The sequence below is a fragment of the Fusarium pseudograminearum genome, chromosome 4, assembly GCF_000303195.2.
Source record: "Fusarium pseudograminearum CS3096 chromosome 4, whole genome shotgun sequence".
In the NCBI taxonomy this organism is placed as follows: Eukaryota; Fungi; Ascomycota; class Sordariomycetes; order Hypocreales; family Nectriaceae; genus Fusarium; species Fusarium pseudograminearum.
In genome coordinates, this window is record NC_031954.1 from 6756538 (window position 1) to 6773087 (window position 16550).

General features: G+C 48.7%; 4 protein-coding genes across 4 annotated transcripts, besides 1 other annotated feature; 1 reads left to right on the forward strand and 3 right to left on the reverse strand.

Moving 5' to 3' along the window:
- Positions 1-1051: 1051 nt before the first annotated feature.
- Positions 1052-4388, reverse strand: FPSE_05109 (uncharacterized protein; the record flags this gene model as incomplete). Its single annotated transcript, XM_009258227.1, has 7 exons — positions 1052-1724; positions 1772-2025; positions 2128-2996; positions 3178-3349; positions 3829-3857; positions 4007-4029; positions 4351-4388. The coding sequence occupies 7 exons, from the start codon at positions 4386-4388 to the stop codon at positions 1052-1054; spliced, it is 2058 nt and encodes a 685-aa protein (XP_009256502.1).
- Positions 3523-3546: a microsatellite.
- Positions 4389-8827: 4439 nt separating the features above from the next.
- Positions 8828-10400, reverse strand: FPSE_05108 (uncharacterized protein; the record flags this gene model as incomplete). The annotated part of the gene is made up of 2 exons (XM_009258226.1): positions 8828-10171; positions 10221-10400. The coding sequence occupies 2 exons, from the start codon at positions 10398-10400 to the stop codon at positions 8828-8830; spliced, it is 1524 nt and encodes a 507-aa protein (XP_009256501.1).
- A 296-nt stretch (positions 10401-10696) lies between these two features.
- FPSE_05107 (uncharacterized protein) lies at positions 10697-12358 on the forward strand (the record flags this gene model as incomplete). The annotated part of the gene is made up of 1 exon (XM_009258225.1): positions 10697-12358. The coding sequence occupies one exon, from the start codon at positions 10697-10699 to the stop codon at positions 12356-12358; it is 1662 nt and encodes a 553-aa protein (XP_009256500.1).
- Positions 12359-12597: 239 nt separating this feature from the next.
- FPSE_05106 (uncharacterized protein) lies at positions 12598-16087 on the reverse strand (the record flags this gene model as incomplete). The annotated part of the gene is made up of 9 exons (XM_009258224.1): positions 12598-13011; positions 13062-13723; positions 13774-13889; positions 13937-14111; positions 14678-14731; positions 14788-15740; positions 15794-15803; positions 15854-15926; positions 16016-16087. 9 exons carry the CDS (start codon positions 16085-16087, stop codon positions 12598-12600), a joined length of 2529 nt encoding a protein of 842 aa, XP_009256499.1.
- Between the last annotated feature and the right edge of the window lie 463 nt (positions 16088-16550).

Below are 16550 nucleotides of genomic sequence, written 5' to 3' on the forward strand. Positions count from 1 at the left end.
CAACAAGCATGTGTTGTAACGTGAGGCTTTGTGACCTTGTGATATCACCGAACCTGATAGCGTGCCTGATCCTGATATTACAACCATGGACTATCAAGGTTACAGTTCTCGCCGCAATAGCTATCTCGTCTAGCACACATCAGGCATCATATGACCACCGTCGTGATTAGCATAAATCACCCCTCCCCTAAAACAACTACCGAACAATATTTAACTAAATGATACGACGGTCGAATTTAATAGGCAGCCAGCTTGGTATACTCTGGACATCATGTCGCAATGCCCAAATCAACCCAATAACAACCAAACCTAAATCTGTCAACGCATGAATGTGTCATGCCATGGATATTCTCCGATTCGTTGTGCAACGTCAAGCATTGTCAAGCATACGTAGGCCAATGACGTCTTGACAACACAAGAAACCACATCATGCCAGCTTCTGCCCATGCTCGGTAGAGTAGACGACACGTGGTTTGGTGTTTACAGCCAATTTCAACATTCTGCAAAAATCAAACTTGTTGTTACTCTCTGTATGTAATCCTGGCCATTTCTGGATACCCTTTACGGCACAATGAGGCCTGAAATGCGGCCAAGTCACTGCATTTTTGACCCGCCACTTTGGTAACCCTAATGCAGGTGTCCGGATGCGGGGGCGGGAGACCCACTTCCCGCTGTTTGTTCAACATTCAACATTCAACATCGCAATCAATGCTTTTCTCAACACAATGAATAATGCTTTTCTTACTGGTATTCCAATATCTCTTGTCAAGACATCAATCGCTTTGTTTCTAATTGATTATTCTTCCGCTTTTGCTCCAGTTCAACTAAACTCCCCAGCACCACCCAGCACCCAGCAGACGACCACCCAGATGTAGAAACCGCCAGATAATAGACACAAGAAAAAGAATATGTACAAATTCCAAAGGTTGAATAGACAATCTGGTAACGGAGGGATTATGCCAGGACAAGAGGAAACAGAAAATACTAGATAAGAAAATAAAAAATGAGCAGCGACTGATGATATCCCGTTTAGAAACGCCAGAGCGGGAGCTCACATCGGAAAGCCAGGTATATGGATATCGTATTTGGCCGGGACCGAGAATTTGCTGGTGTCCTCATTCCATATCAACCAGCTCCCTGAAGTAGCGAGTTTGTGTCCCAGGGATATGATGCGATCCTTACGTTGTTCCGACATGGAGGGCAACTCGAAATATTTCTCGTCCTCGTCAACCTTGTCACTCTGGAACCATCCGTTGGGAAAGTAGTCCTCGGAATAAAGCAAGCCACGCATGGCAAAATCTTCCGGCAATGGCCGTGGGTGTTGATCTTTCTCCCAAAGTTGGAACTCATCCTTCACCTCATACCCAGGCTCGCAAGAGGCCAACAGCGAGTTGAGCATAAAACTGGTTAGCTTCCAGGGGTATTTTTCTTCCAAGTGGGAAATGGCTGCCGGGTATCGTGTCATGTAGTTCATGAATACCATCATGGTATGCACGAACGGTAACGTATTGGTATCGCCCCAGCGGCTGAGTACAATCGAGATTGTGTTAGTTGCAAATTTAAGAGCAAGGCTGAAGGTCTCGTCTGGGGTGGCCTCGGAAATTGTGCTTCCATCCATAGGAACATCGGTCTCCTCGGGCTTCTTGGACATGGCACGCATAAGAACGTTGAACTCAGCACCGTAACCAAGAAGTGAACAAGCCATAGAAATTCCAATATAATATCTGTGCAAGTTAGTATTGGTCCAAACACTTCCTTTGTACCGACTAACCCTGATTCAAGCCATCTCTTGGCGGTCCTGGCAATATGATCATCCAGCAGTTCATCGAAGCTTGCCATAGAGTCATCGAGTTGGTCCCAGGACTTCTTAGAAAACAGTATCCCATGAACACGCACAAATGCGGCATCAACTGGAGCAAGACGTGAAGGACTGTTGCTAAGGACAGGATCGAACAGAGTCATGATGCTCTCTCGAGCACTCGAAAATGGGATAGGAACGCAAAGGGATTTGGTGTAAAAGTAAAGCTGTTGAAGCGCGTTAGGTCTTGCTAGGATAGCAAGGTGGTGATACAGTCTTCCTGTCGTAGGAGACTTTTCTGATGCCTTTCTGTACCAATGTCGACTTACGCCGGTCCAAACCTCCCGGTCGCGAATGTCATCGTCCTCAATGGCCATACGATATCGGCCAAGGTCACCAAGACATTCGATCCAGGTATCTTCAAAAGCAGGCACAGTTTCATATAACAAGGCCATCATGCTGTATGCCAAGTATAAGAAAGTGAGCATGTGTTCGAGAGAGGCTGGCAATCGGTGTCGAAGAAGTTCGAGAAATGAATGGATACCATGTCTCCACATGCGAGCAGGCATCGCATACTTGGAAGCCAATCTGCGTAAGGCCGGGCTGGCAGAGGGGTGTTGACTGGCGAGAAAGAAGTCGTGATGTTCGTGAAGGAGTGTTCTGTGTAATGCAATCAACGCTTGCCATTGTTCATTGTTGAGCTTTGAGTTGGCATCCGTGTTGGATGATTGTGCATTATCAACTTCGATGCATTTGGTCTCAACCATGACCAACCCTGCATATATGCCTTTGACCTCGGCGACGAGCTGATCTTGGGAGATCGGCCGGGTCTCCGGTTGACGCATCATCCTTGACGAGTCATCATCGATGAAGGAGGGTGGAGGGGGTTGCTGTGCAGTAGGTTGTGTATGTCTGTTCGCCTTGGGAGGTGGCCCCTGTCTGGGTGAAGGAAGAGGGACAGAACGGCCTTGGCTATGTGACTTTGGTTGAGGGTTGTCTTCAGTCCATAGCTGACGGCCGGTAGTATTCTTGTGGGGACCGCGGTCGAAGTCGATCCGGGTCTCAATGCGAGCGCGACTGCGGCTAGCTTGCGGACTACTGGGCGTCGGACGTGCCGGTGGGGGTGAACAGCGCTTGTCTCTATGTCCGTCTGCATCTCGATCTTCATCAACTGCAGCCCCAGAAGGGACTTGGTCCTCTGTGGTTCCAATATGTGTGTCTGCCCGACGTTTTCTACTAACAGAGGAGTCCTGGCTTCCGGGTCTATTGGCACTACTGCAGAGGGTAAAGAATAAGTATAAGTATACCATGCCGGTTGGATGGGAGATATGCTCACCCCTTAACGTATTCATCGGCTGCTTGCGCCGTTGGCCACTTACTACGATGCTCATTATCGCTTTGAGCATGTTCGCGCCATGCTTCTATAGTGTGGGATTCATTGCCGCAGATATCACAGATATAGGACTGGGACTCTCCCCCTTTGTCCCTGCCCTGACGATCCCGGATCCTGAGATGGCGTACCCATTTGCTGCTGAAATCCGCCATTCTTGACTATGACACAGCATAGAGATCGCACCGAAGCCGGTCAGCGAAGCTGATGGGAGGGGTGTGTATGAAACGAAAATCACAAGAACTAGATCTGCTGCAGGTGAAAAACTCAGTCATCCATTGTCAATTGTCCAGAGCGTGAGGGTGAACATGAAGCGAATTGGGACAGATTGGGGCAGAACAGAACAGAACAGAATAGAGGAGGAAAGGAAAAATGAAGTGGCGGGCTAAAGGGAGGAAGGTCAAGAGGAGCATCCACAAGGTACTATTTTCGTTGACGTGCAAATATAGAGAGGGGCAAGAGCCACCCGTGGGGTTGCCCAACGTTCCTGACCACATCTCAGTGCATGACCATGACTTGGCCCTGTCTGGTTCGCAAAGCCAAAGCAAAAGTGAAAAAAAATAACAAGATAGAATGGATGCAGACATAATGGCCGATGATGTATGTCCCTTGTCAAAATGTGGAAGTTAATTTGACTTACCCGCTGCAATTTGTGGCGTCTCGGTGATACTGTACTTGTGTAAGTAGCTTATTTGGGCCGCCTTTTGGTTCGCCCGTTGCCTTATTATCGATGAGGCTCTGCGCGCACCCATTAGTCTTGCCCACCATTGGAAATCCCAGCCTTCTCAGCTATTAGTTGTTGAATAAGAACCACGTACCAAATATTGCAAAGATGTTATTTCTTGTTATTGATCACACAGACATATAAACAAATATTTATCTGTATTGCCCAGATGTGTCAAAGATGTGTCAAGTCTGTCAGTAGCTCAGTGCGAGCCTATTACACCACGTGAGGTTTCTCACATGCAACGATGAAAGCAGTCCAGTCTCGACCCGACCACCTTCATCAACTTTCGAAAAAAAGATCAATGAATAAGTAAATGGGGTTGGACTTGTGTAATTAGAACATGAGTTCGCTCAGGAACATAGAAGAAGTGAGGTCTTGCGAATTAAAAAAATGAAGATTTGAGAGGCTTGTCATCGTATTTATCAGTATACCTACCTCGGTAGATACCTGACGGAAACTAGGCTGCGATACATGGCGACCGGGTTCGCATTTTTGCAGTGTTGCACGGCCAAGATTGACAAATAGACGTGCAAAACCAGCCTAGGATGTGACATCTATTTTCAACCCTTACGGATATGGGCAATGGTTCGCAATAATAACACCTCGGTTCTATCACCGCTTATTCCAGATATTCAACCCTCCGGCAGCTTCGATTCTACACATCGCTCCTCCACGGATTCGAGCGCGCGGTCATCCAGAGAGCGTTACCGTGAATTTGTACGCGCAAAGTGCTTTGTGAACGAAAGTGGCTCAGCTACTGACTATGTTCACGATCACGAATAAGAATAACATATTCATGCGACAGCTCTCTCCTCGATCTGGTCAAATATGGACAGCCCATCAGGCTGTCATGTCAGCAGCTGGCTCTGTCAACTGACAACCAGTACTTTGTGCATCTTTCATTGATTTGGAGCCTCCATATCGAGATGCCGGGAAGAATGACGTCTGGTAACCATGGCATTTGCTCACCGGAAATGATGGACTGTCATCGACATTGCCAGATTGGCTTTGAATATCCTTTTATCGATGGTCCGTGGCTCCAGCCGCACCAACCTCATTATCGAAGCAATCATTCCGAGGGACAAACGATAAAACGCCCCAAGAAATTTGTCATTTTTGTTACCAACACTTGATGGTATTTGTGTTGGTCAACGGGCCTTTACTGGACAGACCAACAGAGATGGTTTGGAGTCAATTCCAGTGAACTTTGATGAACACCTAGACTCAGCTGCCTTTTGGAACGCCTACCAGGTTGATCCACACTGGCCGAGACTCGAAGGATGTTCCCGGCGAAAGAAATGAGTTTGTTCAATCCCGGCGACTCCTTTGGCAGGTAACAACCTTTTGCCTAAAGTGGAGGTCACAGGCAGAAGTGAGCTTACTGGGGCTGACAAGAACGACAATCTGATCATAAGATGAAAATCGAGAAGAAAAGGGAAACAAGCTTCGTTCAATTGGGAGACGGAAGGCGGGAAGGCGAGGCCCTCTTATAAAGAGGCCTCCTCCTTGCCACGTTTGCTTACACGATGATGCTTAGGTAGGTAGGTAGTTAGACTATGTTCTTGGTATGTGGCATGAAGGTGCAGAATCTGCATGAATATCTCTCCAAGAAAGTATTAAAAACGCCACTCTGAAGAGCTGGCAGAAATGCCAGCTTGTTGTTGACAAATCTGTTCAGCAAAGCTTTACAATTGATGGTTGATGGACGGACGAATACCGGCCCCGGTACGGCCCCGCTTACTCGGCCGACATCCCGAGAAAAATGGAGAATCTCCGGGGCATCCATGTTATTGGTCTTCATCACCTTATTAGGCTTCTGGAAAGGCGAGCGGCTGGCCAACCACTTAACAAAAGAGTTATAGTAGCACTGTTTTGTCAAATCGGACCTATCCCCTCCATACCCCCGTGCCGGTATTTCTAGAGGCTGGCACAGCCTCCTTCCAAGACAACCAATTAGACATGCTAACGCCTTGTAAGTTCATATCAAATGATACAGTATCGAGGCGAAGAGCGGACAACTGGTCAAATATCTAAACTTTCACCTACTACAATCTAGTAAGCCTCTAGGCAGCAGAATTTTAGATTTCATTCAATAGGTTATGAGTAAACACTTGCGTCAGATTTCTTTCAGCCTCCCAAGTAAGGGGCTTCAGCCTTGGGCTTCTTGTGGCCATTAACTCAGCTTATTGGGATGCACCGTGAGTTGCCTTTTGCCTTGTTGTTGAATTCCTCTGTTCACGGATCGTATGTATGTGCCATGCTGATCAAACATGAATAGAGGTGTGGCCATTCCACGCATACCTACATGTGAACACATTGTTTGATCGGGTATCGAGCATTCGATCCAGGTCTCGTCAGTGGTCACACCCAGTTGCCTTAAAATCCGCCCTGTCACCGTTTGCGAAACACTTGAGCCTCAAGATCGCAACTACATCACCTTCTTGGTGTAACCCCTATCCTTCGCACTCCGAGGGCAGCCAGTGTTACATATGACCGAAGGGAGAGTGGTGCTGAACACATCTTCACTCTGGAATCCCGGTGACTTCTAGGTGTGTTGGGTGTGCAACAAAGCATTACAAACTGTAAAGCATCAATTTCAAGCTTTCATTCAGCAGATGACTTACATTCTTGATTCAATGAGGCCGATGGTGACAGTGGTGCAGCATTAGTCCTGCATGTTCAACACTGTCACAGAATGTAGGAGCTTAGTCTAGATTACTTGGCCTTGTGAGACCATGATGCTATGCCCGACGATAGATATACTGACTGGCTACCTTGGCGGTTGTAAACTCAAGCTGTGTACCATCACCAGTTACACAACAGCCAAAGATCAGGCCATATTCCAGTTGCTCGGGTATTAGCATGTGTAATGCCCATGCTAATAAGGCTTCTATTTGTGCATGGTCGCCAGCATACGCCCACTTGTTCCACAATGCGCAACTAGTTGCTGGGAGATCCCGCGTTCCGTGTAATCTCTCCAATATATTCGTAACGGTGCCCTCCTCGCGTCTCTTCTCTCCTCCTTAACCTCAAAAAAATCTTCAGCCCTTTGATTTCTCACGGAAGCGGTGTAACAGTTTACAGGCGCCTTGCACCCAAAGATTGTCAAACACTGGCAAACTTTGCAGCAAACTGCACTGTGGGCTTGTCCTGAATTCTCGGTGAAGCCTTTTGTTATCACAATATATTTCACTGCACTCTTAGTCTTTCCTGACTCTTACGACATCACTTCGATTCTGTTTGCCAATTTGTGTTGGTGATTGAACCGTCTACACTTCGCTTCCAACTGAGGAGGCAACGGCTTGTCAGGAGTTCTCTCCTGCGCTTATGCATACTGCAAATAGATAAATGCTGACATAGAAGACACGGTCGAATGATAGATCTTGTTTTCTCGTCACTTCTCACATAAGTTTCAGATTCAATACCCAGCCGTCTATTAAGTGGCTGCATATTTGCTTTTGGCAGCTGCGGCTTAGCATCCGGCTCAACAATCCGGTGACCTTTTAACCAAACAGATTGTCAAGGCAAATTCGCCATGAGACGATCGCAAAATCCTACGCAATCAAATATAGTCTCGGAGACGGCTGGCGACATATCACCTGTATCGACTTGTCAATGGCTTCACTGAAGTTTGCTTCAAGTCAAATGAGCGGTCTGATCAAACCAACCCAACAGATGTCACCCAAGCCTTGCAAATGTTTGCAGGAATGACCAACAGAGACCGACATGTTTGTTATGGGATGCAGGCAGCCTATGCCTACCAACACACATGCACGTCTCTCAATGCTACCAACCGACCCTCACCTCGACACTTGTGTCTCTCAACAGCAGGATACATTCGATTGTTGGGCCTATCACGCAAATGTGAAAGGCATCAATTGAAGGGGAAATCGCCTGATGATTCTGTTGCCTTATTGATAGTTGGGCAATTGAGGTAGAAAGATTGGTTGGTTGTATCTTTTACACCATGAAACACCATGTTGGTGGGCTGTCATTGTGATCAAATTGCTTTGAAGTGTATATTGACGGGCGCAGTCAAGGGTAAGCAAGTCGGACGCATTTGTCAATACTCCATGGCTGCATAAAGTCGATCTGTATTATACGATTGCTCTACTAGGACTTCACGATCACGAAGCAATGTGCAGAGTTAAGCAGTGTTGAGTGCGGAATGTGTCATGCGTGACGATAGGTGAAGTCCACACGACGGCCAGATTTTGTGGCCTCAAAAGGTGCTATCATACTACAGGGCTGACGCTTTGAAACCAGAGGCCAGACAAGCGACATGAAATCACACCGAAATTACAATATAAGCTCAGCTGATCGACAGTGATAGAGAGGACTATTGGTAGTGGTGTATTAATCTGCAAGCAGCCATCACCATTCGGAAATCATTATCCCGAAGGACGATCCTAGGGCTTTGAGGCCTAGGAAAATATATTACCCATGATCCTTGTGGTAGGCCGAGCCCAGCTGCTTCTGGTAGTCTGCACACCAATCAATTCGTTTCGGAAAGGGTCAAGGCTGTTCCTTCAATCCTTCTTGTCGCCTTGTATTAGGCAGTAATGTCAGAGTGAAATGCTGGTATCATGAAGGAATACATCATGAGGCCCTGTTGGACATGGTGTAGTCGGGTGGCATGGAAAACTCCTTCATCAAGAAGAACTCGGCGGAAGAAGGGGAAGGATTTCAGGCGAGTGACTCGAAGGCATCAGTGCGTGGGCATGGTCAGCATAACGGATGCGCGGGTAGAAGGCAAACGAAACAGAAAGACTTGCTCTCGAAACACTCATCAATTCGTAAACCACATGAAATGATATCTTCGGACTGCGCCTTGAGGCAACCTCTGGCGTATCTGACGTGATCATTTATCTCATCTCTGAAAGCCATACGCTACTCATACAGCGCCCCCTTTTCATGATCGGAAAGCCTCGTATTTTTCAGCTGTTGCCCTCTTCTCCTCTACGCGCGCGAGTGTCTCGGCGTCGTACACCTCGTCAAGAGTCTTTCCTTCCTTAAAGATCCCCTTTTCATGGCGTGTTGCTTCCTCCTTGGTCATCAATACGAGATCCCTCAATTTCACCGTTGAGCACTTCTGGGTGTCCTTACCCTCGCCCAAGGTGGTCATGCTGGGTCCTTCGGGCTTCTCCCATCGGATGAGGACCAGCTTTGTAGGGATGCCGCTTATGGCGCTTCGGCCACGGTACAGCTCTTCGGAAAGGAAAGCAACGTCGCCAGTGGTAATGGGCACCTTGAGGCCGACTGTGTCGCCCTCGTAAGTCATGCGTGCCAGTTTCTCCTCGGAGCTCTGTATCGTTGCCAGCATTCCCTCGTACATCTTCTCACGACCCTTGGCGGGCACGTAGTCGAGGGGATAACCTGTGATGCTCAGGATAACGTGGTTGGCTACAGTGAGACCAAAGATAGCAGGCATCGTGCCAAGAACCGGGAGGATTCGGACTCGGAAGTTTGGCATGGCTGCAAGATCGCCAACGGAGCCCTTTTGGAACTCCTCCTCGGGAAGAGGGAGCAGCTCGGCCTTGCCAGCACCTGCTGTTTCTGTAGAGTAGACAACTGGGATTCCACTCGTGATGCCCTTCAGCTTGAGCTTCCTTCGGGTCGCGCGTGAGAGGCCGTCATCCTTGCTTGATCCTATGTCTCCTACAATGATTCTAGTTGGATCACTCTTGCAACCGGCGCCCATGGCGCTGATGACTGGTAGGTTGTTCTTGTGGCAGTACTCGAGAAGCGAAACCTTAGTCTCGATGTTGTCAATAGCGTCAATGACAAAGTCAGGGGCACGTCCATCATCGCCCCAAGGTCGAAGTAATCGTTCCGCAACATTTTCATTGAACTGCTCCTGTCGTAGATCAAATTTCACCCAGGGGGCGATAGCCATCATACGCCTCTCCAAGCATTGCACCTTGGGAATTCCAACATCGGCCAGAGTAGCAACCGCATGACGATTGAGAGAGCTCAGAGTCACTTGATCAAAATCGATCAATCGAATTTTAGACACTCCGGAGCGGGCCAGAGCAGCGGTACAGTGTGATCCAACGCCACCACAGCCCACCACAATAACGAAAGAGTTTCGAAGCTTATCAAGACCCTCGTCCGTTAGGAATACACGGTTTCTCGCCAATTGCTCAAGGATCAACTCTTCATCAAAGTCTCCTGCTTGCGCACGACGAGCCATGGCCTGGTTCCTGGCATCTTCTTTATCGACTGGTGGTGCTGATGAGCCACCAAAGTTGTTCAACTGTGACTGGTTAGTGGTGTTTTTCACAAAAGAAACATGACGACAGTACAGGATGGAGATTAGGATCATCTGCAGGGATTGAGTTCTTGAGCTCATAAACTCTCTCTTCTCGCTCCAACGCCTGGTAACCCAATATTAGAGATGCGACTGTAGCTCCTGAAAAAGCTGCTGCCGCAAATAGTTGAAACCTAGGATTTGAAAGTGTTTCTGACGATAAGAAGGAGGACATTTTTACAATATTTGTAGAACAAAAAATGTTCCCTGTCCTAACCAATTAAGAGATCCTGGAGTTGATGTGCTCATGGAATTTCCTCCGGTTTTTGCGCAGGCTTTGGCGCACAGAATATGCCGCCTTAGTCAGCGACTCCAATTGGCTCAATTTTTATATCGTCACTTTTAGAGATCTTCATCATCCCACGACTCTATATAATCTTATCTGGACGACAATTCCGAATTGACGACAAACGACGGGCGAGACGAACTGCCGAGTGCGAGAGAGGTTCTATCTTACCAAACAACGGCGCCATGCGTCCCCGACTCGTCGGTCGCCGTGTCCGAGTTCTCACACCTCGAGTACCATCTCTTCGAACCCGATCTCCATGCCTTCTACGAACCTTTACACACCACACACAACTCACCACAAAATCAAGACCGAACCTCCCATTTCTTTCCATCCCAGTGACCTCAAATAGCGTCCGATACTTCACCACTGAACGACGAAAATGGCTGAAACACGAGGCTAAGTTGGCGGTTCGATACACAGCTTCGTTCTGGGGTTTATTAGCATGTGTGGGCGTCATTTTGTTCTTTGTCAATGAGGAGAAGTTGGAACAGGAATACCCCACGCCGCACGAATGGGGATGGATGACGAGAAAATTCCTAAGAGACTCGAATAACAGCAAGGCTCCGAACAACGGCGAAATTAATTGGCCTTGGTCATTCGAATTGGCACGAGGATTGGTGTTGCGATTGGAAGACGCCAAGGTCGACGGCCAGGGTGTTACGAAACTTACGGATAGAGTCGATCCCGCAGCAGAGATTCCTGGGGAGTTCAACCCTTGCGATATCTCTGGTAAGAGTGAGGAATGGAGACGAGGATATTTCGAGGCCATCATGCTTGCTGCCAAGGGCGCTGAACATGTCGACAACTGGGTGCGCGACCTCGCTCGCAACATCATCTCACCCCCCGAATTTGTTATTGGACCGTCAAACCCAAGACCCGCGCCAATTCCCCCAGGACAACCCCACGCCCCTCGTGAGGAGGACTGCGAAGTTGCCTATCCCAGCGCCGATAACTTTTACATGAAGATATTGGCTACCAAGGGCTTGACTTCGCGACAAAAGCTTGAAGCGACACTTGAGTATGCCAGCTACATGGAGTTCAAGAACCAGCCGGAAGGCGCTGAGGCGCTGTACAACTTAGCGCTCGCTGAAGCTACACAAGGAGTCGACATGGCACACCCTCCTTACAACCCCAAGACCTTTATTCTTAACGACAAGGCTGGGCCGCCCTCCCAAAATGTCCTTGACGCTGTCACTGCTATGGCGACCTTCAAGGCGCGCAGTGGACAAGTTGACTCCGCCCTCCCTATCTACCTCTCCCTCCTCAAGGCCCGTCGCTCTCTTTCCAACGACCCTCCCGCTGCTGCTCACGTCAGGCCGAAGGCCCCCTCTTCTCTAGACAATCTGATTCGGATTTTCTTACAAGCTGACTACCCTCCTCCTCCTCCCGACGGTACTCAGTCTCCCTGGCGCAGCCCTCACGAGCGTTGCCAGGAGGCTTCTCTCAGTCTATGGATTGGCGAGATTCTCTTCGCCTCATCTTCCAAGGACGACGGATTATCATGGACACGCGATAGCGTCGATGTTGCGGAGGAGCAGCTGCGCAACATGGATCTTGCGACTGCTGATAAGGCAGCCAAGAAGACATGCCGTGAGTGCTTGGGCGAGGGCCTCAAGAACTGGAGCAGGATGGTCGCCAAGCTTGCTCGAGAGGAGCAGCAACGGCAACAGAATGCATCTACGAAATCTGGTGTGTTTTCTTTCTGGAGCGGTACTCCACCGAATGCCGAGGACCGATGGACCGCTGAAGATGCCGTGGTAAAGGAGCGTGTGCGTAGGACACGAGAGTTGATCGAAGATCTGACACCAGCAGGGCCAAACCTGGCCTCGCTATTTAAAGCGTAAAAGGATGTTAAAAAGAAAACAAATTTAATACTTGTATATTCTGGGACCTGGAGAAGATTACTTGTATCTTATCTACCTATCTGCTGCTCAAGACTCGAGATTGATTCTAGTCTGTTTATTGAACAAGATATCCCCCTTTTTTCACAGCCCATGAGAACGAAGTAGTAACGCTCTATGTTGCTTTGCAAACTGAACGTCGTCACCTCAGGTTCAGAACCCTTCGTCTCCAAGATCTCAAACTAGATTTCATCATCATCGTCGTCCTCCTCTTCAGGAGGTGCCACACCATGCTTCTCGAAATAGTTCCACCGTCTAAGATCCTTGACCTGCCTCTCCATCCATTCAGAATCTATAGTATGGATCTCGGGTTTGATCTCTTCGGGGATCTCACTCCACTGCTGGTCTGTGATGTCGGTTGGAAGTCGTTCTGCGACAGCCACGTCCGGATTCGCAAATCCTGGTGTCAGGGCAATTGCCTGCAGATACGCAAGAGCTGGCTCAAGGGCCTTGATGAGTATCATCTCAGTGTACTGATGCTCTCCGCTAGAAAAACAGGGACAGCCAAGAGGGTCGATCATGAGTGATGGATTACCACTGGGCATGGCCAGGGGAGTGTCGAGGGGATCGTCAGAAATTAGATAGCCACAAGCACGCTGAGAGTGTTAGCAAGTGACTGGTATATAGACTGGAATTTGGGGGTTACCTTGGCCAGGAAATCTTTGAACTCGCCATTGGCAAGCAGGTCTGCACGGAAAACAGTCCCCATGAGAAGCATACCGCCCAAGCGATGACCCCATCGAGCCCAGTTCTCGTTGTTCTCAAAGAACTCCAGAGCCACCTCGCAGCTTTGTCCAATCGCGATAATATCGATTTTGGCATTCTTGTTCACGTCGATGACCTTGTTGAAAATGGTCGTCATGTGCGCAATGGTAGACTCACTTCCAGGAATCTCGTTCAACTCCTTGCTGTACTGCCGTCCAGAGTGCACCAGACTAGGAAGAGGAATATCCGCGGCATCTTCAATAGTGAGAGCGCGCTCTTCTTCGGGCCACCAGAACCTCTGACCCATGTTGGCGAGCAGCACGCATGGAGGCTCAGGGTCATCGGGGGAGGCAGACTGCTTGGCAAGTGCTTGTACAACAGATATCATACTACCCTTAGCCATACCACCAGGTCCATTGATAATGCGACCGGCAATAAAGCCTAGATCTTGATGAGGTTCGCCGAAAATGACGACGATGCGTTCGGTTTTCGCAATGCTAGTGCCGACGAAGATGAGACACTGTTTCTTGTTCCCGGGCAAGAGTTGAAGCTTCCGAAGACCTTCCTTCTGTAGCCGTTCATGGATTATATCTTCCATAGCGCCTAGATCCAATTAGTATGATTCAGTTGCCACCGCAGCTGGTACTACGTACGCTGAAGCTGGAACCTCTGACGGTCGTTGACTCGAGTGTTCTTGTTGACATGGAACTTGAAGTAGCAATCTGAATCCTTGAGCGATCGAACTTCATCCTGATCGCTTACGAAATATCTGCCAAATATTAGAGGAATATCGTGAAGTGAATCAATGTGACAAACCCAAGGCCAGCGAGGTCTTTTGGAAAGGAGACATCCTTGGGAAGCCCCGACCAGTGACGGCGGAACATGCTCACAAGGAAGAAAGGCGCAAGTTTCTGAAGAATTGGAAGACCCAAATTGTATAGACTCCAAATATTTGAAAGGGGATGGTGGGAAAAGATTGAAGGAATGGAGTCTGCGATTTGTGAGTGCTTGTGATTAAGTGCCCTGAGAAGTGTCGGAGTGGATGATGGTAACTGCAGGCAGCCGGGAAAGAAATTAAATCAACCCAACATATCTACCTTATTCGACACTCATCTAAAGAGCAGCTAGAATATTGTCACTCTTGATGAGACAATACAGTGCTATTCACAGAATAGGCTCGCAGTTTTCTTACAGCAAAGTAGCCCCCCGATCGCCCTACCTGATTGTGGCATGCGACATCACCAAACCTAGTACATCAAATCAACAATCACAATACACAGTTTATCAGAAACTGAAATTTCATTGCCGGCTTTCTTTCTATTCTGCCAAGCAGTAGAGGTGGGATATTCGACTTCCATGTCAAAACAACAAAGCCTACGTCTTACAGCAAACGCCATTCTTGATGCATACAATCATTTCCGGTTTCCCAAACTCCACGCCAAGTGTCCATAAAAAGCAATATCACAAACAAATGTTGATCGAATCACTGGTTAGAGCTGGGGTTATAGCGGCTGCGGAAAGCCTGGCTTATACTAAAGCGGCTTCCCGCCCCCCTACTATTCATGTGGCTAGCCAATGCTTCCTCCAATGCAGACTGAGTAACAGAGGCATCTGGCACGGTGTGAGTAGCAAACTTGGCGGTCGCGGGAGGTTCGAAAGCAACTTACCGTCAAGATCACTGTAACTGCTGCCCATGCTAGGGGTTCCTTCGCTCCCTTCACGAGAGTAACCCTTGTCCTTACCTCCTGGGCTACGTCTGGTCGTTTCGTTAGGCCGATGGGGTGAGAGAGGACCAGGTGTCCGCTGCTCAGTTGATTTATCAGTCTTATCTGGTTTTTGTATCATGGCGGCAGAGCTGGCTGAAGAGTCGGATGTATTGGATTTATGAATAGCGGGTTTTCCGTGACTCTTGTGAGGTCGTTTGCCAGAAACAGGCTTATCCCCCCTGAGAGTCGAGCCGAGGTCCTGAGCAGAAGTCTTGCTGGAAGGAGATGTATAGGGTTGAAAAGCAGGCTCGGATTCATCGTCGTCGTCGTCTTCGTATTGTCCACCATCGGGCGGTTGATACCGCGGTGGGCGGCGAATTATACGAGATTGAGCAGGGATGGATTCATCATCGGATGATGTCGGTGAGCTATCCTCCGCTGGACCTGGTGATGGGCTTCGTTCTTCTGGTGAAAGCTCTGGCTGAGCTGTTTGCTCTAGGGACTTGTCTGGAACTGATGTGATGGGTAGTGATGAAAGGCGACGTCGGTCTCCGGCTCGCGAGGCTAATCCAACACCCGGTCGAGGTGAAGCCGGTGCCCCTGTCATATCCCTCAAGACGGTAGTATTGGTTGATGTATTCCGCGCGACTAGTGGTCGCATCGATGAATGAAGAGGTGTCCCTGTACCGCTTCCAGCTTCATTGCGTGGCGAGTCTCTTCGAAAGGATAAGGCGGAGTGCGCTCGTTGATGGCCGGAACCAGCGGGTTCGCCGCTTGGGACGGGAGAGGGACCAGAGCCACGAACCGCAGCGGTAGCTTTGCGAACTTGTGCGCGGACCTGCGAAGCATGTCTTTCGGTGAGCCAGGCAACTTGCTGGAGGAGAAAGTCTACCGAGACTTCAAAGCGATCGGCGCTGCATCTCAGTAAGTATTGTTTGTGGTATTGTGACAGAGGATCGACACATACATTTCGTCCCCTAGTCCAGGTCAGCTCCAATGAATGCGCAAGAATGGTGTGACTTCTTACAATCAATCTGCTTCTTTGCAGCTCCGGAAAGGATCTTCCATAACGCCTCATCTTTGGCGAGGTCCCAGTTCACCTGTCATGCTTCAAGTTAGCCTCACCATGACTACTCGGATGCGCGCGCATGATAGCCTTTAAGATGACCGGGTTTAGGGAGGTTCTTACCGGTGGAGGGTCAACAAAGTCGCCCCGAGGTATGGGTACCCGTACAAACACGGTATACGTCGGTTCGGCCATGGTCGGTCGACTATTAATGAAGAAGATGAAAAGATGAAAAGGATGAAAGAAGTAAAGTAGGCAACCAAGACGAAGCTCTTGGTTCTAGAGAGCTGTCGCAAGGGTTCCGCGATCGGCTTATCGATAAGCTGGTAGTTGCCGTTTTAGCGTGAGAAGTTGGAGGGGTGAGACAACGACAACCTGATCCACTCCTGTCAACAAGAGTCCACCATCAACAACACATCATCATATTTAAATACAATGCATGTCTTTATTCCAGTTAAGGTATATTAATCACTACATTGTTTTCATACGAAGCTCTATCGCGAGGCTCATCTACGATAGTCGTCCGTGATAAAGTGTCCAACGCTCAGTGTGAACATAGGCCTAATTCATCCAACCTCGCGACATGACCATATCCGGGCGTCAACGTTTATCAGTTCTCCAACTCTATTCCCTTTCGAAATTCAACATTCTACCGTTC